General features: G+C 39.9%; 1 protein-coding gene across 1 annotated transcript; it reads left to right on the forward strand.

The window, feature by feature from the left end:
• The first annotated feature begins 19,665 nt into the window (after window positions 1-19,665).
• LOC104213520 (protein neprosin-like) lies at window positions 19,666-25,468 on the forward strand. Its single transcript, XM_070169317.1, has 9 exons — window positions 19,666-19,833; window positions 20,405-20,497; window positions 20,584-20,778; window positions 20,956-21,006; window positions 21,769-21,924; window positions 22,138-22,191; window positions 22,306-22,443; window positions 22,537-22,875; window positions 25,331-25,468. Exons 1-9 carry the CDS (start codon window positions 19,666-19,668, stop codon window positions 25,466-25,468), a joined length of 1,332 nt encoding a protein of 443 aa, XP_070025418.1.
• The last annotated feature ends 1,493 nt before the right edge of the window (window positions 25,469-26,961 follow it).

A 26,961-nucleotide genomic window follows, 5' to 3' on the forward strand; every position in this document is an offset into this window, starting at 1 on the left:
CTTTATGTTTTGATGATCTAACAAACTTACTATCGAGAACCAGATAAGGTAAATGTTACACATTTACAAGACCTCAAGTTCACAAGATTCCAGGTTGGGATTCAGCGTGGAATATGATTCAACTCCTCGGAGTGGAAGGAACATCTGAGGGACTAGGTCCCTACCACTTACTGAGGAGACTGTACAAAGTCAACTCTACAGTTGGAAAGTTGCTGCCTGCACACGCTACAGTGTGGGAACAGTGCTACAGTCAACTTTACAGGGAAAATTTTTTACCTACCTTGTTAGCATCATAGTAAGTGATGTCACACATGTATATATGCATGCAAGGGAGGTAAAACAAATCACTTGGACACTTAGAGATCTCACATAAACACATTTACGTGATTATTCAGCTAGCAAGTTTCAAGTGTCTCAAGAACAAAGAACAAAACAACTACGGACCACTTCCTACATCGAGTTATTGTGTGTCCTTAGTTGAGTTGTAACTTTGTAATAGTTCTTCAAATTGTAATTCCTATCCAGCTTATTTAGAAGCACTTTATAGGAACAACTTTTTAAACCTTAAACCTGATTGTTTAAGTCTTGGCTAGAGTTAGTCAAGTTTTAAAGTCTTTGTAATAGAGTTATTGCAAAATGGCTTGTAATAGGTGTATTACAAGTTAGTGAGGGATTAAAAGTATAATTCCTAGGTTGCCTAGGTTGTAATCTAAAATTTCCTTAGTAGTGAAGTTGAAATCCTACAAGGGTAGGTCGTACTTTTTAATCTAGTTGAGTTGGGATTTTCCACGTAAAATTCCTCTTGTCATTTAACTTATGTTCTCTGTGTGTGTACTGTTTAACCTGATAGAGAACCTGGTTCTCTATAGAAGTTAGTGGACCCACAAATTCTATCACATACCCTTCATTCGGCAACACCTGGTGTGGAGCCGCTCTTTGTGGAGGTAGAGGTGGAATGGGAACGTTGTCTTGAGGCGGTCGACCTCGTCTATTTGATTGTTGTTAAAGAGGAAACTCTTAAACTTGATTATCTTCCACGTCCTCATCACCCATAAGCATGTTTCCAAAAGGATCATTGTTGTTGAGAGCCATTGTTTTACATACAAGTTTTTCACACAAAATATTAGTAACACAGACAGAATAGAAGACAATTCACACACAAAACCAAATATATAGCTAAATCTGTTATTAGCTCCCCGGCAACCAGGACTGCCTGGCATTCACATTCCTTGTTTCTACTTCCTTATCTTTTCTTTATTTGTATTTAAATCCAGACTTTCATAGATATTTCTTTTCTAGACTTGTGATGTATAGATGCTCATGGGCTCAGTGACACCCCGATTTGGGAGTTATTTTGTCGTATTTGGGTTTTGGGTTTTTACCCCATTTATGAGAGATTTTGTCATTTAAAACTTATTTTGACTCTTTTTATTAAATATTGGGAATATTTTGGAAACATTGATTGAAGCCAACCCTGCACTACTATTGAGTAGAGAGAGAGGTCGAAGCGGCTTTTACCCGATTAAGGTCGGGATCGATTTCCACAGGGAGCTAGAAGTTGGAGTCGGGTGTCTATCTAAAGTGGAGATGTGTGTTTGCTCTTAATTGCACTTCTAAACATTTTGGATTTTGATTTACTTCTAATTGTATAGAACTACAGTGATCAATTAAAGTAAAATAAGCTAAGATTAAACTATTGCAAGTTGTTCAAATGATTAAAAGTCACTAGGGTAGTGACTTTCGCCTAGGTGGTCAATTGACAGATACTTGAGTCTAAGGCATGATTGTCACATTTGGGGAGTATGATATAACTATTGCACGATTCTGCTCACTCTACACATCTCGCTAGTTCGAGTTATTTTGCCCGAATTGACTTTCTCAAGACCAATTGGATATGCAAATTTACACAAGCAATCAAGGTTCAAGTCGGTTATTACTATCTATAGGTTTAACCCTTTATGTGGGGCTATCAATCTCTTGAGTACGCCCCAATTCCTTGTTGGACCTATTTCAGAGACTTGGGCTCTCTTTCTCAAGAAGAGCCAAAGTCAACTAAACACAAACTAGTGTTTGCAACCACTAATTCAGCAATTAAACATGAAATTAGTCCAAATATCAAACACCCATAATCAATCAAGCCCTAAAACACAAGACTCATCAATTACCCACCCTAGGGTTGAACCACAACCCTAGCTTATGGGTCTAGCTACTTATAATTAGAGAAGAAAACAAAGAAGTAGATGAAGAAAAACTCATATTAATTAATTACTAAATTAAACTTGAAGATTCAATGTTGAAATAAAGCTAAAATTACTCAAAACAGCTAAAAATATTGAAGTCACGAGCGCAGCCTTCAGTACAAACTATATGATAACCTAAAAATGGGAAAATAAGCTATTTATACTAAGCTAAAAAATATGGACAAAAATACCCCTGCGGGGTTAGTGCTGACCGCACAAAATCACGTGCGGCTGCACTAGGGCTCTGAACATGAATAAATGGCTCTCTGAACTTGGGCAATGCAGACCGCACATAATCGAGTATGGCTGCGGTGGCTTCTAGTGCGGTCCGCATGAAATGAAGCGCGGACCGCATTGGGCTTCAAACTTGGAACTGGCAACTCTCTGAACCTTGGCTCTACGGACTGCAAAATCGAGTGCGGCCGCATTAATCCCAATGCGTACCGCACAAAACACCTTGTGACCGCATTGCCTTTGTGTCTGAATAGCACTTGTGCAGACCACACAGAATGGTGTGCAGCCGTACTGGCCCTGTTTTGCCTGAGCTTTGTCTTGTCTTGTCTTGGTACTTGTGCAAGTTTCACTCCTTTTTGAGCTGATCTTTGACATTTTGTCACCTTGTTGATCAAACCTACAATCAAGCACAACTTGTGAGCCTTTTGGGACTATTTTGTACACATTTCTAATCAAAACTTAAGCATGAAGGAGTACAAAATGTATCAAAATCCCTAGTTATCAACTCCCCCAAACTTAAGCTTTTGCTTGTCCTCAAGCAAACAAAATAAGACCCACCCCTTAAGAGAAAATCCAAGAAATTCAATTGTCCTAAAGTGACCTCATCTAGCATCATTTGGGACTCACAATTGCCCTCAATACAAATGAATCATTAACAATATTTACTCTTTTAAATACCATGGATTAAGTGCGACACAAGAGCATCAAGAGTTGACTCAACACATCAAAGAACTCTTTCTATTACTTTGGTTATTGTGAAACCCAAACTCACACATCCTCAGCTCTCCCTAAGCAAACCTCACCTTTAGAATAGTGGCACTCAGAACGAGGTTAATGGAAATTCACTCATCTCTCTCAAAGAAAAGTCACAAGTCTGGCTCTAAGTACCATATGCTTACCCCTTGTGTGAGTCACCACTAATGTAAGCTTCATTCAGCTAGAGATCATATAGGTCTTTTGTGGAGATATAGTGAAGGCTTATGGTTCAGGGTAGGAAATGTTTAGTCTAAGTAGGTTCCATCTTCCCTTAAGCACTTCTTTTGCTTCATTTTGGCACACATTCACTTGACTTTTTGAGTCTTTTCACTTCTTTCTAAGGGGTTAGAGAGACACACTATCACTCCTTCTTATACATTTCAAATCTTTTCTCCTTTTTCAATTTTCCACACCTTTCATTCTTTGCTATTCTTTAATCCCTTTTATTCATTTCTACATTGAACATTCTTTTTGTCTTTTTGCTTTTATTTTATTTTTCATTGCCCTTCCTTTTCTTCATTTTGTACTTTTTTACCACTGTTGCCATCCTCGTTTCTCCCCCCAAACTTATACTTTTGCCATGTGCTCAGGTAATATCGAGTGCCAAGAGAGGGTATCTTTTAGAACGGGTAAAGGCTTGTATCATGGTTTTTGAAGGAAAAGGTCTAACGCTCAAAAGGGTTGACTAGGGATTTTATCATTGGTAGGATATGGAAGTGTTTAAGCTATCATTTGGATCAAGGAGAGCCTATAATCATGTATCAAGTCAAAATTCACTTAGGATTTCGCCTCAACAAACATTCAGGGCATATTCTAGACCAATGGCTCGGGACTTGGAATTGCAATGCAATTTCTCACCACACAAGCTATGGGATCGCTAAAGATATAGAGTCGGGGGACCATAACGACTTTAGATGAGATTTGAGCACACAATGGTCCCGAAAAACCACTTGATGATTATCGGTCAATACAAGAGTCTCAAGGTCACGACTTTCACCATCCTAAACACAACAATTTGTTTTTGACCATGAGATCAAAGGCAAATGTGCTAGGCCCAAGTGAAGCTTTGCTTGAGGCACCTTTACCACTACTACTAAAAAGAAAAAAGAAAACGGACTCAAACCCTTAAGAAGGTTGTCACGCCATCCATCATTGGGAAGAGCCACCCGGTTCACACAAACTCCACCTTTGGAAAGAATAGTGGCATTAAGAAAACCTAAGGCTTATTGCAAACGTTCAAAACAAGAAGATACGAACATAAATAAGAAGTTGTGGAAAAAAAATGCGAAAAGTAGAATGAATATGTACAAGAGGGGATTTACCCGAATATATAATACGGGGATGAATATATACAATGTAACATAACTTTTATATACAGACCCAAAGTAAAAAGTATGAAAAATGTAATGAAGTACTAAAATTATATACATACCAAAGATAAAAATAAAGAAATCATAAAAATCTGTCGAATATATACATTTATCCAACTCAATAAAAGTAGGGCTTACCCCATCAAATGAAAGCTAGCATTGTCCTCAATGCCAATTAAGCAAAATAAGCACCAAAAATAAAGGGAAAAGGATATAGAAACTCCCTATGGATCGTCTGTCTGCATGGGGTCCTGAGTGGTCCCTAGGTCCTCAATATTCTCGGAAACCTCAGACTGGTTCCCTATGACCTGCTGCTCTGTTGCTGGGACTTGGACCTGGACAGTCTCCTGTGTTGCATCCTGTGGCTGACTGGAGGAGGTCTCCGGTGGGTCTGCCAACTGGATGACTATATTATCTGCGCGGGGAATCATCCTCTTCCTCTTGGGAGGACTCTGGGACTGCTCTGGTTGGGGATAAGCTGCTGACACAGGGTCCTGTAGCAATAAGTCCAAAGGCAGATTATTTGCTTTCAACCTGTCAATCTCAACCCTCAACTCCTTTACGGGATCCTTGGAAGCCCGCGTCTTTCTCATCTTCTTGGCCTCCCTACCAAGCTACTTGAGAGCTTTCCCATGAGAATCAACAGTGCCCATAAAAACTTTCTGAGTGTCAAGAATTTTATTCTGGTTGTCCAGAATATCATTGAGAGCATCCTCAATAGACTGAAGGACCTGTGGAGTCGGGGGTGCCGACTGAGCTGCTACTGTAGTAGTGAGGATAGACAACTTAGAGGAAGATGTCTACATCCAGTTGTTGATGCTGAGAAGGGCCTGGCTCAGACGGTGTGCAGTCACTGGGTGGGCCGAGGTAGAGGATATGTCTGGACCTGGTGAAGTGGATGGACTAGGGGGCAAGTCTGCTGAGGTGGAAGAAGGCTGAGTAGGAGCCACTAACACTACTAGCTCTTTAGATTGCCAGTTGGAGAAGTGGCTATTCCCTTGTAGTTCTTGCCTTTTGGGTTGTCATCACCCTGCATGCTGTACCATAAGAATGGGGCCTTTTCTTTCACTTTGATATCAAATGGACGCTTTTCAACTTTGAGGTCCCTGAAGTACATGGTTAAAAAACTGGGGAAGGGGTAGTTTCTATCACCTTTACTAACTACCTATGTAATCACCCGAGACATCACCTGCCTAACGTTAATTGGGTACCCCGCCATGATTGATGCTACCAATACTACCCGGTGAAGAGGGAGTGAGTTGTCATGAGTAGTGGGGTCCAATCTGCTGCACATGAATGTTTCCCACCACTTGGCCTCGAAATTCAAACTTCTCCTCAAAATTTTCACTCTCGCATTCAACCAATCAGGGCTGGTACCTAGGATTTCCAGATACTGTGCCAACCAAGGACGGACCTCCTCACCTAATTCCATCTTTGCCAAATACATTGACTTATCCTCCTCTTCGAAGCCCAAGTAGTCATTTATTGTTTTTCCATCAAACAACACTGTCAAATTGTGCACCTTGGTCACTTTGGTGCCCTTCTTGATGTGGGCAACATTGGTGGAGAATTCCTTGACCAGGTGCTCGTTTGCATCCTCACAGTTGTTTAAGAAATACTTCCATCCCACACTCTCTCTAAACTGCCTTCTAACATTGGGGTTGTGAGGCAAGAGGTCTCTATCCACAATACTCTACTTCGGAATCAATTTCCTCACAGGCCACCATTCTATGAATTTATGGTAGGCCACCTCACTCACAAAGTAGTTTTGCCACTCCTCCGGGTTTCTAGTTCTAGCTACTCCTCCAACCTGAGGTTCACCCCCTTCTACTACTATCTCTTCTTCTCCTGCTGCCTCATCTTCTCCTACTGCACCCTCCCTGGAAATTGAAGTTATGGGAGAGGTGGAGTATTCATCCCCACAGCCTTCAGCTAAGCCCTCAGACAACCTAGAAGATACATTTACTGACGCTTGGGCAGTGGGGGAAGGTGGAGAAGTGTCTCTTAGTCTTTTCTCTCCGGCCAGTCAGGGATGTACTCTGGGATTGAGTCTGAAGATATATCCCGAGAGGGCTCGTATTCACTCCCAGACTGGTCAATGGCCCTATCGGCAACTTTAATAAGCTTCCTCATGTTTTTAATGTTTTTCCAAGCTCGGGGAGTTAATCTTAGCATCTTCTATTTCCCTCCCCGGGAGGATTCTCCTCCACCAGCTTTTTTAGAACCCTTGCCTCTTTGTTTCACAATTGTCTGCAAACATCAGTCATTAAGCTTGTTAGTATCCAGAAAGATAGTGAAGTTCACAATTTCAGGAAATAAGATGTTGCAGATAGTATCAAATGCTGCAGAGTACAGACCGCACAAAATGTAATGCGGCCGCACTGAGGCCAATGCGGACCGCATAAAATGCCAATGCGGTCCGCATAGAGGTGGGGTTCAGACTACCCACTCTTTGAATAATTTCTCCACGGACCACACAAAATGGCAATATTGTCTGCATTGAGGCACCGACATGGAGCACAAAATGGCAATACGGTCTGCATTGAGGCACTGCGGACCACACAAAATGCAATGCGGTTGCGGTCCTCAATGAACAGGCTTTAGGTCTACTAGCATTGCGCTCCGCACAAGGGCATCGTGGACTGCACAATATCTACCACAGTCCGCACTGAGTGCCCAGTTGCAGCACTAACTTAGGGTTTATGAAATGTTCATATTTAAGTCCATTTTTCATCTAAGAAAGGTCCCTAAGTATTTGCCCAGTGTTTTTAACTACCTAAGTCTACATTAAACAAGAAAATAACTAACCTAATTCTACCAAATTGAAAGAAATACGGGAAGAACAGAAGAAAAGCTAAGAAAATAAAAATTTAATGAAAAATAATAAAATTAACAATTGCAAAGAGATGAAAGTACCAGAAGTAAGATGATGTGATGATGATTAGGTCTTAGTGATCAGTTATGTGCAATAAGCGGGAATGAACAGTAATTTTTTAAAGCTCTGAGAGTTGAAAGATCGAAAAGTTCAAAATGAGGGCCTCAGGTACTATATATAGAAAAAGTCCTAGGGCCCATCTCACCTACCCAATGCGGACCACACAAAATATAGTGCGGCCCGCACCACACAGCCTTAGACAAAGTTTGAGGAGGCAACCCACTGTGGTCCGCACAAAATGCTTGCGACCGCAGTGGTCCACCGTGGACCGCACAAAATGTAATGTGGCTGCCGTGGCAAACTTTAGAGTCTTGGTATTTTCATCCATCATCAGTGCGGTCCGCACTGATTTTATGCCCCCGCACTGAGTTCTTTGCGGCCACACACAATGTATTGCGGTCCGCATTGAAAACTTCAGAGACTTGAACAATTTTTTCACCATGTCCTGCACTGCATCAACACAAACCTATAACATCTCACAACCAGTCAGTCCAAAAATAAATCCTATCCTATAATGAAAATCAAAGAAAAACAAGAATAAAAAAAAATGGGTTGCCTCCCAAGAAGCGCCTGATTAAACGTCGCGGCACGACGCAGGTTACCATCAAATCATTTGAAATGAAGAAGTGCCACCACGTGGCTGTCATCAATTTTTCCCAAGTAGTATTTGACCATATGCCCATTTACTCTAAAAACTTCCCCATTTTTGTTCTTTAAATCAAGTGCACCAAACGGGGTCACACACACCACTTCCAAAGGTCCACTCCATTTTGACTTAAGCTTTTCCGGAAACAGACGTAACTGAGAGTTGAATAAGAGAACCGAATCACCCACTTTGAACTCCTTGCTACGAACATATTTATCATGAAGGTACTTCATCTTGTCCTAGTACAAGGAAGAACTGGAGTAGGCATGGAATCGAAATTTATCAAGTTCATTAAGCTGCTCCACACGAAGATTGGCTGCAACCTCCCATTCAAGATTTAGCTTCCTAAAAGCCCACATGGCCTTGTGTTCCAACTCAACTGGTAGATGGCAAGCTTTCCCAAACACCAACCGATACAGAGACATACCAATCGGAGTCTTCTAAGCAGTCCTATAAGCCCATAGAGCATCATCCAACTTCTTTGACCATCGGTCCTATTTGCATTGACCGTCTTTGACAATATGATCTTGATTCCCTATTGTTGACTTCAATTTGGCCACTCGCTTGGGGATGATAGGGAGTAGAAACATTGTGATTGACACCATACTTTGCAAGCAAAGTGTCAAAAGCTCTATTGCTAAAATGAGACCCCCCATCACTTATGATTGCACGAGGAGTACCAAACCTTGTAAAAATGCTCTTCTTGAGAAATACAACAACACTCCGGGCCTCATTGTTGGGCAAAGACACGACTTCAACTCACTTTGAAACATAGTACGCTGCCACAAGAATGTATGTGTTCCCACACGAGCTAACAAACGGGCCTATAAAATCAATGCCCCATACATAAAAAATATCAACCTCGAGGATGGTATTGAAAGACATCTCATCTTTCTTCAAATTTCCGCCCGCTCTTTGACATTCGTCACACCTCATCACGAGTTCACTTGCATCTTTATACAAAGTTGGCCAATAAAACCCACAACTAAGAACTTTTGAAGCCGTCCTCGCCCTGCCATGATGGCCACCATAGGGAGACGAATGACAAGCCTCCAAGATACTCAATTGCTCTTCCTATGGGACACACCTTCGGATCACACCATCCGTGTAAATCTTGAGCAAGTATGGCTCATCCCAATAGAAATCCAAACTATCCCGCTTGAGCTTCTTCCTTTGGTTAGAAGAGAGCTCACACGGGATTATACCAGTCACAAGGAGATTAGCAACATCCGCAAACCATGGCGTACTATTCATCGACACTGAAAGGAGTTGTTCGTCGAGAAATGAATCATTGATCTCTAGGCCATCACGGGGCCTCCCCTCCTCCTCCAAGCAGAACAAGTGGTCCGCCACTTGGTTCTCACTACCCTTCCGGTCCACAATCTCCAAATCAAAATCTTGAAGTAACAAAACCCATAGCATCGGTCTAGCTTTGGAATCCATTATCGTCATCAAGTACCGGAGTGCGGCATGGTCGGTATGGATTATGACCTTGGCACCCATGAGATATGGCCGAAATTTTTCCATTGCGAACACAATAGACAAAAGTTCTTTCTCGGTCACCGTATAGTTCACTTGAGCATCATTCATTGTCTTGCTCGCACAGTACACCGGATGAAATATTTTGTTCACTCTTTGACCCAAAACCGCCCCAACCGCAACATCGCTCACATCACACATGAGCTCAAAGGGCAATCTCCAATTAGGTGCGGTAATGATAGGAGTGGTGGTCAACTTATGCTTGAGAAGTTTGAAGGCTTGCATACATTTTTCATCAAACACGAACTTGGCATCTTTTTCTAACAACTTGCACAGGGGATTCACTACCTTCAAAAAGTCGTTGATAAATCTCCGGTAGAACCCTGCATGCCCAAGAAAACTTCAAACTCCTTTGACAGAAGTATGGGAGGGAGCTTTGAAATCACCTCAATTTTTGCTTTGTCTACCTCAATACCATGCTTTGAAATTTTATTCCCAAGAACTATGCCCTCTTCCACCATAAAGTGGCATTTCTCCCAATTGAGAACAAGATTGGTTTCTTCACAACGGGCCAAAACTCTATCAAGATTCTTCAAGCATTCATCAAATGAGTCTCCCACAACACTAAAGTCGTACATGAACACCTCCAAAATGTCTTCCACCATATTAGTGAAAATGGCCATCATACACTGCTAAAATGTAGCCGGTGCATTACACAATCCAAAAGGCATCCTAGAGAAAGCAAAGGTACCATATGGACAAGTGAATGTTGTCTTCTCCTGATCTTCCGGAGCAATCAAGATTTGGTTGTACCCAGAATACCCATCCAAGAAACAGTAGAAGGCACGCCCAGCAAGTCGGTCTAACATCTGATCAAGAAAAGGCAAAGGAAAGTGATCCTTGTGGGTCACTTTATCCAACTTGTGGTAGTCCATGCATACCCTCCAACCGGTGACGGTTTTGGCAGGAATCAACTCATTTTGTGAATTTGCAACTACGGTCATACCACCCTTCTTCGGTACACACTATACCGATGAAGTATAAGAGATATCAGAGATGGGGTACAAAACCCCAGCATCCAACCACTTGATCACCTCTTTTTTCATAACTTCTTGCATTACCACGTTCAACCTCCTTTGATGCTCCAAGGGGGGTTTTGCATCATCTTCCAAAATAATTTTGTGCATACAGAATGCAGGGCTTATCCCCCAAATATCAACTAAAGTCCATCTAATTGCCTTTTTCCGCTTTTGAAGCACCGCCAATATGGCATCAACCTGCATGTTAGTAAGAAAAGAGGAAAGAATAACTGACAAAGTAGAATTTGAGCCTAAGAACTCATACCTGAGGTGTGGAGGCAACGATTTCAACTCCAACACCGGAGGCTCCTTAATTGAAGGTTTTGTTGGTGGATTCTTCCTATTTTCAATGTCCAAAAATAATTTCCTAGGCTCATACGAGTAAGAGACCATTCCATGTAAAGCATTCACACACTCCACTAGGCCCTCATCATCATTGATATCAAGATCAACAGTACTGCCTCCATTGGGTCCTCCACATTGATCATTGTACTGGTGTCATCCACTATCACTGTTGTGACAAGGTCCACAAAAGAGTACACCTCGATACTATTGGGATGCTTCATTGATTTGCATACATGAAAGACCACCTTTTCATCACCACCCGGAAGGTGAGTTCCCCTACTTCTACATCAACTAAGGTCTTCCCCGTAGCAAGGAAAGGTCTCCCCGATATGATAGGAACTTAATAATCCACCTCGTAGTCCAAGATCACAAAGTCAGCTGGCAAGATAAATTTGTCCACCCGGACAAGCACATCATCAATAATACTCAATGGTCTCTTCATCGTTCTATCCGCCATTTGCAATCTCATGGAAGTCAGCCTATGTTACCCAATACCCAAAGTTTTGAAAAACTGAGTAGGGCATCAAATTGATACTAGCCCCCAAATCACAAAGAGCCTTAGCAAAATCCGCACTCCCAATGGTGCAAGGAATGGTGAAGGCACCGAGATCTTCAAGCTTTGGGGCCATTGAATGCACTATTGCACTAACTTGGTGAGTCATCTTTATAGTTTCACAATCCATAGACCGCTTATTTGTCACCAAGTCCTTCATGAATTTAGCATAGCCCGACATTTGTTCAAGAGCCTTCACCAAAGGCATATTAATGGATAAGCTCTTCATCATGTCAATGAACTTTTTAAACTGATTTTTACTTTTCTGCTTCGCGAGCCTTTGAGGATAAGGTGGAGGTGGCCTTGGCAAATGAGCCTTGGTTTTAGGCACAACCGGCTACGACATGTCTATTATGTGTTCCCTAGACGGGTTCACATCATTTTGAGTTTCCACCTCAGCATCTTGAATATCAATCCTCACTTCTTCATTTACATTGTAATCAATCACATTTTAAACCACCAAAGGAATTTCATCATCTTGCAACTCAACATCATCACTCAAAATATGCTTTTGTTTGGAGGCATTCACATTACCGCCTCGTCCACTCCTTGTAGTTACTGCCATAACATGATTGTTCCCACCCTTCGGGTTCACTGCCGTATCACTTGGTAAATTACCCTTAGGGCGAGTGTTCAAGGACTATGAGATTTGGCCCAACTGAACCTCCAAATTCCGAATCGAGGTATTGTGGGAAGACAACTAAGCATCGAAATCCGCATTCTTTTTCATTATCTATTCGAACATCATTTCAATTCTCCCCATATCATTGCAAAAGAACTGGGACCTTGAGATAGAAAGGGGAGTGGATTGTTCGGTTGTTGGTACATTGGGGGCCTTTGAAAGCCTTGCCCCCGATTTCCTTGGTTTCCATTATTCCATCCACCTTGATTGTTGTTGCCACCCTAATTATTATTACCATTCCAATTTTTTTGATTGTTTTGATTGTTGTTCTGATTGCCCCAGTTGGAATTTTTGTTGTTATTCCCCCAATTACCATTGCCTTGTTGTTGTTGATTGCCCCAATTGCCTTGGGGTCTCCATTGTTGTTGGTTGGAAGAATTGCCCCTTTGGCCTTGATAATTATTCACGTATTGCACCTCTTCACTCTATCCATCAAAACCATCATCTTAAAATCCACCACAATCATTGTCAAATTGCTCCGAATTCCCTTGGTTCTGTTGACCTTTTTGTCTTCTTTTGTTGACAAGCATGTTAACACCCTCCATGGCATTAACTTGGCGAGGATTTTGAACTTGTTGCCACTGTGCCTTTGTGAGTTGGTTCATAGTAGTTGTCAAATCAGCTATAGCCTGCCCATGATCATATAACTCCTTGTGCAAATGAGTGCCCGTAAGGTCACCCTGGGGCACGTTGGCTCTACTTTGCCACGCAGAAGAAGTGTCATCCATCTCGTTAAGTATGTAACAAGCCTCATCATAAGACAACTTCATAAAGTTTCCCCCAACAAGTTGGTTCACTATGCATTGGTTTGTTGTATTAATGCCCTGGTAGAAGGTTTGTTGGATCATCGCCTCGGTCATATCATTGTTGGGGCATTTCTTCACCATTGTTCTATAGCGCTCCCAAATCACATGCAAAGGTTCCGTGGGCTCTTGCTTGAGAATTTTTTTGCAATGAACTTGTCCGCCAACTCATCCCAAGTAGTGATGGAATGGTTGGGAAGTCGCTCAAGCCAATCAAGTGCTTTCCCTCTAAGTGAAAATGGGAAGAGTCTCAACCGGAGAGCATCCTCGGGCACATTAGTTTGCTTGCTCCCCCAACAGGTGTCCACGAACCCCTTGAGATGTTTGTAAGCATTTTGATTCGCAACACCCGTGAAATACCCATGCTGCTCCAGCAAAGTCAGCATCACATTGGTTATTTGAAAATTGCCCACCCGGATTCGTGGTGGCACAATATCACTTGCATATCCTTGGTTCGAAAGCACTCTAGAAGCCACTCTTAGAGGTGGCGGGGGAGGATCTGGAATATTATCATTGGCCTGGCGGCCTCTCCTTTGTCCGTGAGGCACAACAGGGACCTCATCTTCAACATTATCATCTACTTCCTCCCCCGGTAGAAGATCTCCAAGAGGTGCATTGTTTAAGTTTGCTGCCATTTTGTACCTGAAATTGTGACACAAACAAATTAGTAACACAGACGAAAAGAAAAACAATACACAAAACTATTCAGATATATAGCCAAAACCGTTAGCTCCGCGGAAACAACGCCAAAAAGTGATCGAAGCCAACCCTGCACTATTATTGAGTAGCGAGAGAGGTCGAAGCAGCTTTTACCCAATTAAGGTCGGGATTGATTTCCACAGGGAGCTAGAAGTTGGAGTCGGGTGTCTATCTAAAGTAGAGATGTGTATTTGCTCTTAATTGCACTTCTAAACATTTTGGATTTTGATTTACTTCTAATTGTATAGAACTACAATGATCAATTAAACTAAAATAATCTAAGATTAAACTATTGCGAGTTGTTCAAATGATTAAAAGGCACTACGGTAGTGACTTTTGCCTAGGTGTTCAATTGATGGATACTTGAGTCTAAGGCATGATTGTCACATTTGGGGAGTATGATATAACTATTGCACGATTCTACTTACTCTACACCTCTCGGTAGTCCGAGTGATTTTGCCCGAATTGGCTTTCTCAAGACCAATTGGGTATGCAAATTTGCACAAGCAATCAAGGTTCAAGTCGGGTATTACTATCTCTTGGTTTAACCCTTTAATTGGGGCTATCAATCTCTTGAGTACGCCCCAATTCCTTGTTGGACCCATTTCAAAGACTTGGGCTCTCTTTCTCAAGAAGAGCCAAAGTCAACTAAACACAAACTAGTGTTTGCAACCACTAATTCAGCAATACACATGAAATTAGTCCAAATATCAAACACCCATAATCAATCAAGCCCTAAAATACAAGACCCATCAATTACCCACACTAGGGTTGAGCCACAACTCTATCTTATGGATCTAGCTACTCATAATTAGAGAAGAAAACAAAGAAATAGATGCAGAAAAACTCATATTAATTAATTGCTAAATTAAACTTGAAGATTTAATGTTGAAATAAAGCTAAAATTACTCAAAATAGCTAAAAATATCGAAGTCACGAGCGCAAACTTCAGTACAAACTATCTGATAACCTAAAAATGGGAAAAGAAGCTATTTATACTAAGCTAAAAAATATGGACAAAAATAACCCTACTGGGTTAGTGCGGACCGCACAAAATCACGTGCGGCCACACTAGGGCTCTGAACTTGAATAAACGGCTCTCTGAAATTGCGCAATACGGACCGCACAGAATCGAGTGTGGCTGCGGTGGCTTCTAGTGCGGTCCGTATGAAATGGAGTGCGGACCGCATTGGCCTTCAAACTTGGAACTGACAGCTCTCTGAACCTTGGCTCTGCGGACCGCACTAAATCGAGTGCGGTCACATTGATCCCAATGCGGACCGCACAAAACCCCTTGCAGCCGCATTGCCTTTGTGCTTGAATAGCAGCCTCTCTGAACTTCACTTGTGCGGACCACACAGAATGGTGTGCGGCTGCACTAGCCCTATTTTGCCTGAGCTTTGTCTTTTCTTGGTACTTGTGCAAGTTTCACTCCTTTTTGAGCTTATCCTTGACATCTTGTCACCTTGTTGATCAAACCTGCAATCAAGCACAACTTGTGAGCCTTTTGGGACTATTTTGTATATATTTCTAATCAAAACTTAAGCATGAAGGAGTATAAAATGTATCGAAATCCCTAGTTATCAAACATCGGCTTGCCTAGTGCCACATTAGGAGCTATCATGATAGGTAAAGATTTGGGTCGTGACAGCGGACAAATCACTGCTTCTGCGCATGCGCACCTGCACCTAGGTGTTCGCACCTGCGACTTTCCCCTGGCCAGCATCCCTTCACTTCTACAAGCTCTGTTTGCACCTGTGGCCAAGCCCACTGCAGTTGCTATGACACCCAAACTTAGTTTTTCAACATCAATCTTCCTAAGGCCAAAATGGATCCAAATTTGATCTGATCCACACTCGGGGGGCTCTGGGACACCGTCCAAACATACCATGAAGTTCCAAAATATAACATGATCCATTTTTAGGGCATAAATCACATCAAACAACATTAAATCTACGAATCTCACTCATTTCAAGCCTATTGAATCTATCACGACCCAATTTTTCCTTTGTTAGGTATCGTGATGCCACAACTCAAAGTTGTTGCCTGCACACGCTACAATGTGGGAACAGTGCTACAATCAACTTTACAAGAAAGAATTTTTACCTACCTTGCTTGAATCATAGTAAGTGATGTCACACATGTATATATGCATGCAAGGGAGGTAAAACAAATCACTTGAAAACTTAGATATCTCACACAAGCTCATTTACGTGACTATACAGCTAGCAAGTTTCAAGTGCCTCAAGAACAAAGAACAAAACAACTACGGACCAGTTCCCATATCGAGTTATTGTGTGTCCTTAGTTGAGTTGTAACTTTATAATAGTTCTTCAAATTGTAATTCCTATTCATCTTATTTAGAAGCACTTTATAGGAACAACGTTGTAAACCTTAAACCTGTGTGTATAAGTCTTGGCTAGAGTTAGTCAAGTTTTAAAGTTTTTGTAATAGAGTTATTGCAAAATGACTTGTAATAGGTGTATTACAAGTTAGTAAGGGATTATGAGTATTATTCCTAGGTTGCATAGGTTATAATCTGAAAGTTACTTAGTAGTGAAGTTGAAATCCTATAAGGGTAGGTCGTGGTTTTTAATCCTGTTAAGCTGGGATTTTCCACATAAAATTCCTCTTATCGTTTAACTTCTATTCTATGTGTGTGTACTGTTAAACCTGTTAGAGAACCTGGTTCTCTATAGAAGTTGGTGGACCCACATATTCTATCACATACCCTTCATTCGGCAACACCCGGTATGGAGCCGCTCTTTGTGGAGGTGGGGCTGGAATGGGAACGTTGTCTTGAGGCGATCGACCTCGTCTATTTGCTTGTGGTTCAAGAGGAACCTCTTCAACTTGCTTATCTTCCACGCCCGCATCACCCATAGGCATGTTTCCAAGAGGATCATTGTTGTTGAGATCCATTGTTTCACTTAAAAAATTTTCACACAAAAGATTAGTGACACGGAAGGAATAGAAGACAATTCACACACAAAATCAAATATATAGCTAAATCCATTTTTAGCTCCCCGGTAACAAGGACTGCCTGGCATTCGCAGTCCTTGTTTCTCATTCCTTATCTTTTCTTTATTTGTATTTAGATCTAGACTTTCATAGATATTTCTTTTCTAGACTTGTGATGTATAGATGTTCATGGGCTTAGTGACACCCCGATTTGGGAGTTATTTTTTCGCATTTGTGTTTTGGGTTTTTACCCCGTTTATAATAGTTTTTATCATTTAAAACTTATTTTGACTCTTTTTGTTAAATATTGGAAATATTTTGGAAACATCGGCTTGCCTAGTGCCATACTAGGCGCCATCACGACAGGTAATGATTTGGGTCGTGACAACGGACAAGGTCATCGCTTCTACACATGCGCACATGTGTTTGCACTTGCGACTTTCCCCTGGCCAGCATCCCTTCACTTCTGCAAGCTCCATTTACATCTGCGGCCAAGCCCACCACAGGTGCAATGACGCCAGAACTTAGTTTTTCAACATCAATCTTCCTAAGGCCAAAATGGATACAAATTTGATCTGAACCACACTCGAGGGCCCCGGGACCCCGTCTAAACATACCATGAAGGTCGAAAACATAACATGAACCTATTTGAGGGCATAAATCACATCAAACAACATCAAATCTATGAATCTCACTCATTTCAATCTTATTGAATCTATTACGACCCAATTGTTTCCTCTGTTAGGTATCGTGATGGCACGACTCAAAGTTGCTGCCTGCAAATGCTACAGTGTGGGAACAATGCTACAATCAACTTTACAGGGAAGACTTTTTACCTGCTTTGCTTGCATCATAGTAAGTGATGTTACACATGTATTTATGCATGTAAGGGAGGTAAAACAAATCACTTGAACACTTAGAGATCTCACACACGCTCATTTACGTGACTGTGCAGGTAGCAAGTTTCAAGTGCCTCAAGAACAAAGAACAAAACAACTACGGACCAGTTTCCACATCGAGTTATTATGTGTCCTTAGTTGAGTTGTAACTCTGTAATAGTTCTTAAAATTGTAATTCCTATCCAGCTTATTTAGAAGCACTTTATAGGAACAACTTTTTAAACCTTAAACCTGCGTGTTTAAGTCTTGGCTAGAGTTAGTCAAGTTTTAAAGTGTTTGTAATAGAGTTATTGCAAAGTGGCTTGTAATAGGTGTATTACAAGTTAGTGAGGGATTATGAGTATAATTCCTAGGTTGCATAGGCTGTAATCTGAAAGTTGCTTAGTAATGAAGTTGAAATCCTATAAGGGTAGGTCGTGGTTTTTAATCGTGTTGAGCTGGGATTTTCCACGTAAAATTCCTCTTGTCATTTAACTTCTATTCTATGTGTGTGTACTGTTGAACCTGATAGAGAACCTGATTCTCTATAGAAGTTGGTGGACCCACATTCTACCACATACCCTTCATTCGGCAACACCCGGTGTGGAGTCGCTCTTTGTGGAGGTGGGGGTGGAACGGGAACGTTGCCTTGAGGCGGTCAGCCTCGTCTATTTGCTTGTGGTTCAAAAAGAACCTCTTCAACTTGATTATCATCCACGTCTGCATCACCCATAGTCATGTTTCCAAGAGGATCATTGTTGTTGAGAGTCATTGTTTCACCTGCAATTTTTTCACACAAAAGATTAGCAACATGGAAGGAATAGAAGACAATTAACACACAAAACCAAATATATAGCTAAATCCGTTTTTAGCTCCCCGGCAACAAGGACTGCCTGGCGTTCGCAGTCCTTGTTTCTCCTTCCTTATCTTTTCTTTATTTGTATTTAGATCCAGACTTTCATAGATATTTCTTTTCTAGACTTGTGATGTATAGATGCTCATGGGCTCAGTGACACCCCGATTTGGGAGTTATTTTGCGTCATTTGTGTTTTCGGTTTTTACCCCGTTTATGAGAGTTTTTGTCATTTAAAACTTATTTTGACCCTTTTTGTTAAATGTTAGGAATATTTTGGAAACATCGGCTTGCCTAGTGTCATATTAGGCGCCATCACGACAGGTAAAAATTTGGGTCGTGACAGTGGACAAGTCGTCGCTTTTGAGTAATATAGTTATGTTCTAAATGTTGGAGTAATATTTTCTTTTAGTATAAAGATCTAGAAAAAGTTTAAATTTTAGGAGTTTTTATCAAATAAGGAAAGATTTAATAAACAAATTTTAGTTGAATTTAAAATTCTAAATATTATGAGAATAATTAAATTACGATTTTGTCTAATGTGAAATATGTTTGTAAGGGATAAATGAAGCAAACGATATTTTGCTAAACAACTCCGTATTTTTAATATATTATAATAACTAGATAGATATATCAGATTGTATTTTTTTTCATACTGTACCATCTTTACTAACATATAATCTACGTGCTTTTTGTTAATTTGACTAATCTATGGATAGATTATCTTTTTGGATTGTACTCAGAAGTAAGCAAATATGCATTAATTTGAATTAATCTATGGACATATTATCTTTTTGGATTGAACTCAGAAGTAAGCAAATATGCATTAAGATAAAATCTTCTGTAGATTCTGGTAATCGTACTCAAGAAAGTTACATTAATTAAAAAGACTGCTACGTACTCCTTATATATCATTTTACTCATACTACCAAGGTAATTATAAGTGCTCCAAACTTCATCTCTCATATATACATCTAGTGAATCAAGTAAGTCTATCATTTGTTGCTTTCATGTTGTATTAATATGCAATTAGCTCGTCTAGTATATTTTTTCTTGTGTTAATAAATTTATTTTTTTTGAATATTAGTTTGTTGTACATACGTATATATTTTGGCATTAATACATGTAAAAATAAATTCTTGAATTCAGGCAATGGTGATGAATCAAAAAGTTATGCGACAAACTTTTATGGTTCTATATTTTCTTCTTCTGAGCTATAATGGGGTTCAAGGAGAAAAAAAGAGGTATTCGGAACTAGAGGACTTGGATTTGGAAAAGCAACTTGAACTTTTGAACAAGCCGGCCGTCAAAACAATAGAGGTATACATTTTGGTTGAAAACCATTGTAGTTCTAATTAGTCTCTCAAGTGATAATTGTATTACTGTTCTAAGATAGCCATTTGGTATTCAGAATCCATAGTCTAGATTGGTCCAGATTTATACCACGTAGGGCCCACTAATGAACGAAGTACTCCGTAGGAAATCTTTTTTATTTTCAATGCTCGAACTTAAATTAATCTTTTGTCAAGGGCGGAGGATATCAACATCCCAGCATACCTCTTTGGTGGTGAACACGAAAAACATCAAACTAAACTTTCTTAGATAACTTTTATCTTTTTTTCCTTTTTGAAAATCTATATTGTATTTAAAATGAAGAACCTTCTGTATCACAGTACTTTTTAAGTGTTTATATTAAATTCGTCATTTTAATAAAGCCAAAACATTTAGTTTGATAAAAGTCGTTTTTGGCCGTTGGAACTCAAATTAAATATGGATAAACTGATAAATTATTATTCTGGTTTTTATGTATTCAAAAGATATAAATCGGACAGCAAGATATTCAATCTTTATATTAGAGATTATTTATTTTATGATTTTTTTTGGCACGCAGACTACATATGGGGATTTATACGATTGTGTGAATTTTTACAAGCAACCTGCATTTAATCATCCATTGCTGCGGAATCATCATTTTCATCCTGAGGCATGTCTCTAATCTCAATTCGCCATGGACTTTTGTATAAAAATATAAAATTGTGACATATAATCTTCTTGATTTTGGATGGGCAGATGAAACCTACTTTACACAGGTTAAAGCAGCATTCAGGTACCTCTACAACTAGAGGGTTATCAACAATATGGCTAAACGGTGAAGGTTGTCCCGTTGGAACAGTTCCTATTAAAAGGATTAGCAAAGAAGATCTTATTAGACAAAGACATATTCCACCACCAGAAGATGTAACATTTGATGTCCAATTGGCTGTTGTAAGATAATGTTATACTAATTAATAGCTTTAGCTTGAATAATTCACGTTCCAACAATATAATCTAAGCTATAAAAATTCATCAAATTATAGTGAGACTTACCAAAAAGTGATTCATTAAGAGATTAAATATGTTTACTTCTCAAGTATCAAATTTTATTTTCTTGCTTGTTCACAGGCTAACAATAGTGAGCCAAAAAGAAAATTCAAATCTTCGCAAGGATACAAGGTATACATGTGGAGGAATAGAGTTGATATGCAGAATTTCTTTTGTTTCTTTTTTGAGCTAAGCTTACTTGATACTCCCTCTGTTTATTTTCATTTTACCATAATGGACTTTGCACTGTCTTTAAGAAATTACGAATGAAGTACATATTTTATCATATACTTATAATAACGACAATATTTCAAAATCTTGAAAAATAATTTAGGGATAAGTAGTTAATGATAATGGTAATATATGAAAAATATTTTATTTTTCTCTTGATTTGCTAAATGTAAAAATATAATTAAAAATATATATTCTTAATATAGTGAACAAATATAAAAAAGAAAATATATAAATACATATCGTTTTTGGCTTTAATATTTATGAAAATAGTTAAACATATGGGCTTAGCAATGAGGTCAATTCGGTTTGTGGCTCTTTACAAATTTGTGTTTAGTATTATGATCTTGCCTCTTTTTTTTTTTTTTTTTTTTTAACACACGAGAGATTTACTTTTACACGTAAGAGATATGTTTTTTAAACATAAAAAATCTAAAAAGATTATTTTCTCAAATTTAAAATTATAAAGGGTAATGATGTACAAATAGCACTTTGTCAGCTTGTCTTCTCTTGTCTTAGAGCACTCAAGCTCTCTTTTAATTTCTCACTCTGACCTTTGCCCCTCATTGTTTGCTGTAAAAGAAAAATTAAGATTTCAGGCAAATATGTACATGCTAAATTTGGATGCACTTAGTTTTACCATGAATTAATTACTATATTCAGGTTGCAATAGCTCGAACTCAAAATGATCCAAACAATAAGTTTGCGGGAGCAACAATGGCAACGAGTTTATGGAATCCTCACGTTGAAGGTCAGCAACATAGTGCAAGTCGATTAAAAATTCAAAAAGGGTCAGATGTTGTACAAGTTGGATGGAGAGTAAGTTCAATACTTATACTATAAAATTAATTATTTTCTTTTCGATTTATCATAATTATTTCTTTTTAAGTGATTTAATTCTTTTGAGTAGAGTAGGGTTAGAAGAATAAAGGAAAAGACAATGTGATAAGTTTTGAATATATACTATATACTATACTCTATTATCAATGAGCTTCCACTCAATTATTATGATAACTTTATTTCGTGCTCTAGGTGGATCCAACACTTTACGGGGATACTAAAACTAGGCTCTTTATTCATTTTCAGGTAAGTTAAATATCTAAATATACTCCTATGATTTTATTATCAAGTGCATACAAATTGGTTTATCTATGTACCTTAATTTTCATAACTTATGTTAAGAGAATTTTTTATAAATAGGCTGGTAAAATGCATTGCTTCAATACACTATGCTCTGGCTTTGTATTGGTGAACACTAAGGTACCTATTGATAAGGTATACGATACTATTTCACAAATTGGAGAAGATTCATGGGAGGACACCATGTCCATCGATCGGGTACACTTTATCTTTCTTTTATTAAGTTTCCATAAAATCTTTTATTGTATACACAAAAATACTAACATAGACACTTGTTATTAAAAATAAAAGGATTTAGTCAACGGGAATTGGTGGCTCTTGCTTGAAGAGGACTATAAACAAATTGGATTTTGGCCTCAGAGGATCTTCACTGATTTAAAAAGCTTTGCTACAAATGTTGAGTGGGGAGGAGTAGCATATAGTCCATCAGGTGTTCCTGGACCCCCAATGGGCTCCGGACTTTTTCCCATTGGAAACACAGGTCATGAAGCTTATTGTAGACAGATTACAATTCTAAATGATAAAGGTAAAACCATAGATGAAGATAAAACTACCGCATATGCAGACAATCCTAATTTATACAGGGTTGTTGATATACCTCATTGGCAAGCTGCAGAGCGTCAACATTTTGTACTCTATGGGGGACCTGGTGAGACTAAACAAGTCTAGGTCTTCTAGTCTTGTATATTTATGAAATATGTATTAGCTACTTGTACTAGAAATGAAAGCCCGTGCAATGCACATGTCCGATATTTGATTAAACAGTTCAGATCATGTAGACAACAACCTTCAAATTTATAAGATGGATAAGCAGTAAGGTGTGATCATTTATATCCAATACTTAAAAATTAATCTAACAAATGAATATGTGATTCAAACCATAATTTTTTATGTATAATGTTAGTAACAATCAAGATGAGTGCCATTGTACATAATAAGATTCGAGGAACATGATCAACAGCTTGCAATCACAATATAAGCATAGTAGAAATACTATTTCAAAGAAAATGGACCAGAATAATCAATAAAAGAAATCTAGGATGATGTACAGTTGCATAAAGATGATTCAGTCTCCTATAAAAGAAGGTACAAAAAAAGAATAGGGTGATAAATTTAAAAGATGTAGGATGGAGTTCAGTTGCACAAAAAATATCAGTCTCCTAAAAGATAGTAATTAAAAGAATATCAGTCCCCCACTATCCTATATGACATTCCACCACAATGGCACCTAAATTGCATGCTCGAGTCTGATAAAAGACTCCACATTGTGAATTGATAAATACCGAAATTACTAATATTTTATCATAGGTAAAATACCGAAATTACTAATATTTTATCATACGTAAAATAAAACCTTTCTTGATTCAGCTTTCTGGTGTCTTTATTGTGCATTAGAACTTTTCAATGTTAGTGATATACTTAAAAGAGGACTTGGTGCCAACAGCTTGCTCAAACACAACTGCAAATTTCAAGAGTATTAAGGACATACTTAGAAACTGATGGAGAAGCATTATCATCAACCTAGAGAGAATTTGATTATCGTGTTAGCTTTTTATATATATATATAGAGAGAAAATAAAAGGATGATTCAGGAAGGAGATGTTGAATTACATCAAGTGTTGAAAACCTTTGAGGATAGAAAGAGTTGAACATTTTCTCCTGTGATGGAGTAATTGCAAAACTTTATTATTGTAACGATCCGGCCGGCCGTTTTGAGTATTATAGACCTGTTCCCTCATTTATTGCTTATTCTATGACCACTTATTGTTATGTGGCTTGCTGGGGTGGTTGGTTTAGTTTCGGGGGTGTTTCGGAATGAGTTGGGACACATAGTCCCAAGGTTGGAAGCCTAAGTTGAAAGAGTTTCCCGGATATAGACTTATGTGTGTGTGACTCTGGAACGGAGTTTTGATGGTTACGATAACTCCGTATGGTGATTTTGGCGTAGGAGTGCTCCAGGATGTTGATTTTGAGATCCGTAGATGATTTCGGCTTGAATTGGTAAAAGATGAAAAAGTTGAAGTTTTAAGAGTTGAGAGGTTTGACCGAGAGTTGAGATGGTGGTTATCGGGATCAGATTTTGGTTCTAGAAGTTGGAATAGGTCTGTTGTGTCATTTATGACTTGTGTGCAAAATTTGAGGTCAATCGCAGTTGGTTCGGTAGGTTTCGGCAACAAGTGTAGAAGTTGGAAACTCATTAGTTTCATTAGGCTTGAATTGGAATGCGATTCGTATTTTTGTTATTGTTTAAAGTGATTTGAGGTCTTGACTAAGTTCCTATCGTATTTTAGGACTTGTTGATATGTTTGGTTGAGGTTCCGGGGGTCTGGGATGGATTTCGGACGGATAACAGATTGAAATTTGACTTAGGAGATTGGTTGAAGCTATTGATGTCTGGTTCCTTCGCACTAGCGAAAGGAGTGGCCACAGGTGCGGCTGGTGATGCACAGGTGTGAAGGTGAGCTGGGGGTTGTTGAATCGCAGGTGCAAGAACTGGTCCGTAGAAGAGGAGTCGTTCCTGCGGAAGTGAGGTTGCAATGTTCAATTGCTTCCGTAGAAGTGGACGTTTGGGCGCAGATGCGGACTTGGGGGTGCAGGTGAAGAGTGTAAGGACTTAAGTGAGCTCCACATGTGCGGAAAGTTCACCGCAGATGCGGTCCTGTATAAGCAGATTTTTGGCTCGTAGGTGCGAGATCCTTGGTAGTGTATTAATTCAAATGGTTTTGAAGTTTTTCTTATTTTTGGACTTTGCAAACTCGGTTGGATGCGATTTTTGAGAGGGGTTAACTAGATTTCAAGAGGTAAGCAATTTTTGGTCGATTTTGTCGGCTTGCCTGGTATTACGATAGACACCATCACGACATGTGTGATTTTGGATCATGACAAGTTGGTACCAAAGCCTATGTTACATAGGTCTCACGAGTCATAAGCAGGTTTAGTAGAGTCTTTTGGATCGATACGAAGACTTTTGTACTTATGTTCGAGAGGCTACAAGACCCTTAGGAAAACTTCATTTTCTTGTATTCTTGTTGTGCGGATTTGTTGATTTCGAAAACTAAACTTCTATTATTCTATTCTCTCTCAGATGGTGAGAAAACGTGCTACCGGGCCGGGTAGACAGCCACCAGCACCTACAGATCTACCACTTGCTCCAGTTATAAAGCAGATCCTAGATGGGGTTGAGCCGATAGGACCAGCTCAGGACCAGCTGTGCCCATTGTGATTCCAGACCTTTAGGATGCTCTGGCCCAAATACTGACTGCATGCACTAGCCTTGCTCAGGTGGTTTCAGTTCCGACCACGCTAGCCACTTCTCAGGCCAGGGGAGGTGCTCAATCTCTCGATGCCCGTACTCTAGAGCAGGCAGTTTAGGGGCTTTAGACATCGCCCTACTAACCCAGCCGATTGCAGCTGTTCAGGCCTAGGTGGACCCACCGATGAGTGACAAGGAGCAGGAGAGGTTAGAGAGGTTTGGGAGGCTCATGCCTCCATCATTCAGTAGGGATAAGTCTAAGGATGATCATGACTTCTCATACAGGTGCCAGTGAATTCTTCACACGGCGGGTATTCTGGAGACTAGTGGAGTCTCAACTGCTACTTTTCAGCTGTCAGGGGCAGCCTTTAAATGGTGAGCGGCTTATGAGTTGAACATACCAGCTGGTGTTACACCACTTACGTGGCACGAGTTCTCCGTTATCTTCGTGGAGAAGTTTGTTCCATAGACCCATAGGGGGGAGTTACGTAGGCAGTTTGAGCAGCTACGCCAGGAGGGTATGTCCGTGACGCAATATGAGATGAGATATTTAGTGTTGTCTCGTCACGTGATCTGGTTAGTCCCCATAAAGAAGAAGAGGATTAGGAGGTTCATTGATGGCCTACACTATGGACTACACTTTGTCATGACTCGGGAGATTGCATTGGGTTCTAGGTTCAACGAAGTAGTTGATATTGCTATGCTGCAAGAGCAGGTCCTCAGTCAGGAGCGTGAGGAGAGAGAGGCCAAGAGTCCTCGCGGTTTGAGTGGTTTTAGTGGTGTCCCTTTTGGATGGCAGTCCCACCATAGCAGGGGTCATCCTTATAGACCCTCTCAGGTGACTCGTCTGGTTCATCATGCTACATCAGATAGCCATGGTTCATTCAGTGCCCGTTCGGGTCAATCATCTCTTAGTGCCCTCCCAGCTTAGAGTTCTTCTTATGCTCTATAAGTTCAGGGTTTATCTGTCCCAGGTTCTTTTAGTAGCTATTCTAGTTCTCGGGGCCCGATTCAGTCTCCACTACTATTGACGGATTGGAGTTGCTATGAGTGTGGTGATTTTGGACATGTGAGGAAGTATTGTCCCTGTTTCTTGGGAGGTCCAATTCAGTAGAGGGGTCAGGTTATGACCTCAACACCAGTTACTTCACCACCTGCTCATCTAGCTCAGGGTAGGGCTCAAGAAGCTAAAGGTCGCCCTAGAGAGTGAGGTCGATCAGGAGGCGATTAAGCTCGATGTTATGCGTTCCCTGCCAAGCAGAGGCCGATCAGGTGATCACAATATTGTCTAAGTATGTCCCAGGGATGCTTCTATATTATTTGACCTTGGTTCTACTTATTCATATGTATCATCATATTTTGCTCGTTATTTGGATATGCCCTGTGAGTCCTTAGTTTCGCATGTTCATATATCTGAGCCGGTGGGCGATTCTATTATCGTGGAGCGTGTGTATCATTCATGT

The sequence above is a fragment of the Nicotiana sylvestris genome, chromosome 3, assembly GCF_000393655.2.
Source record: "Nicotiana sylvestris chromosome 3, ASM39365v2, whole genome shotgun sequence".
In the NCBI taxonomy this organism is placed as follows: domain Eukaryota; kingdom Viridiplantae; phylum Streptophyta; class Magnoliopsida; order Solanales; family Solanaceae; genus Nicotiana; species Nicotiana sylvestris.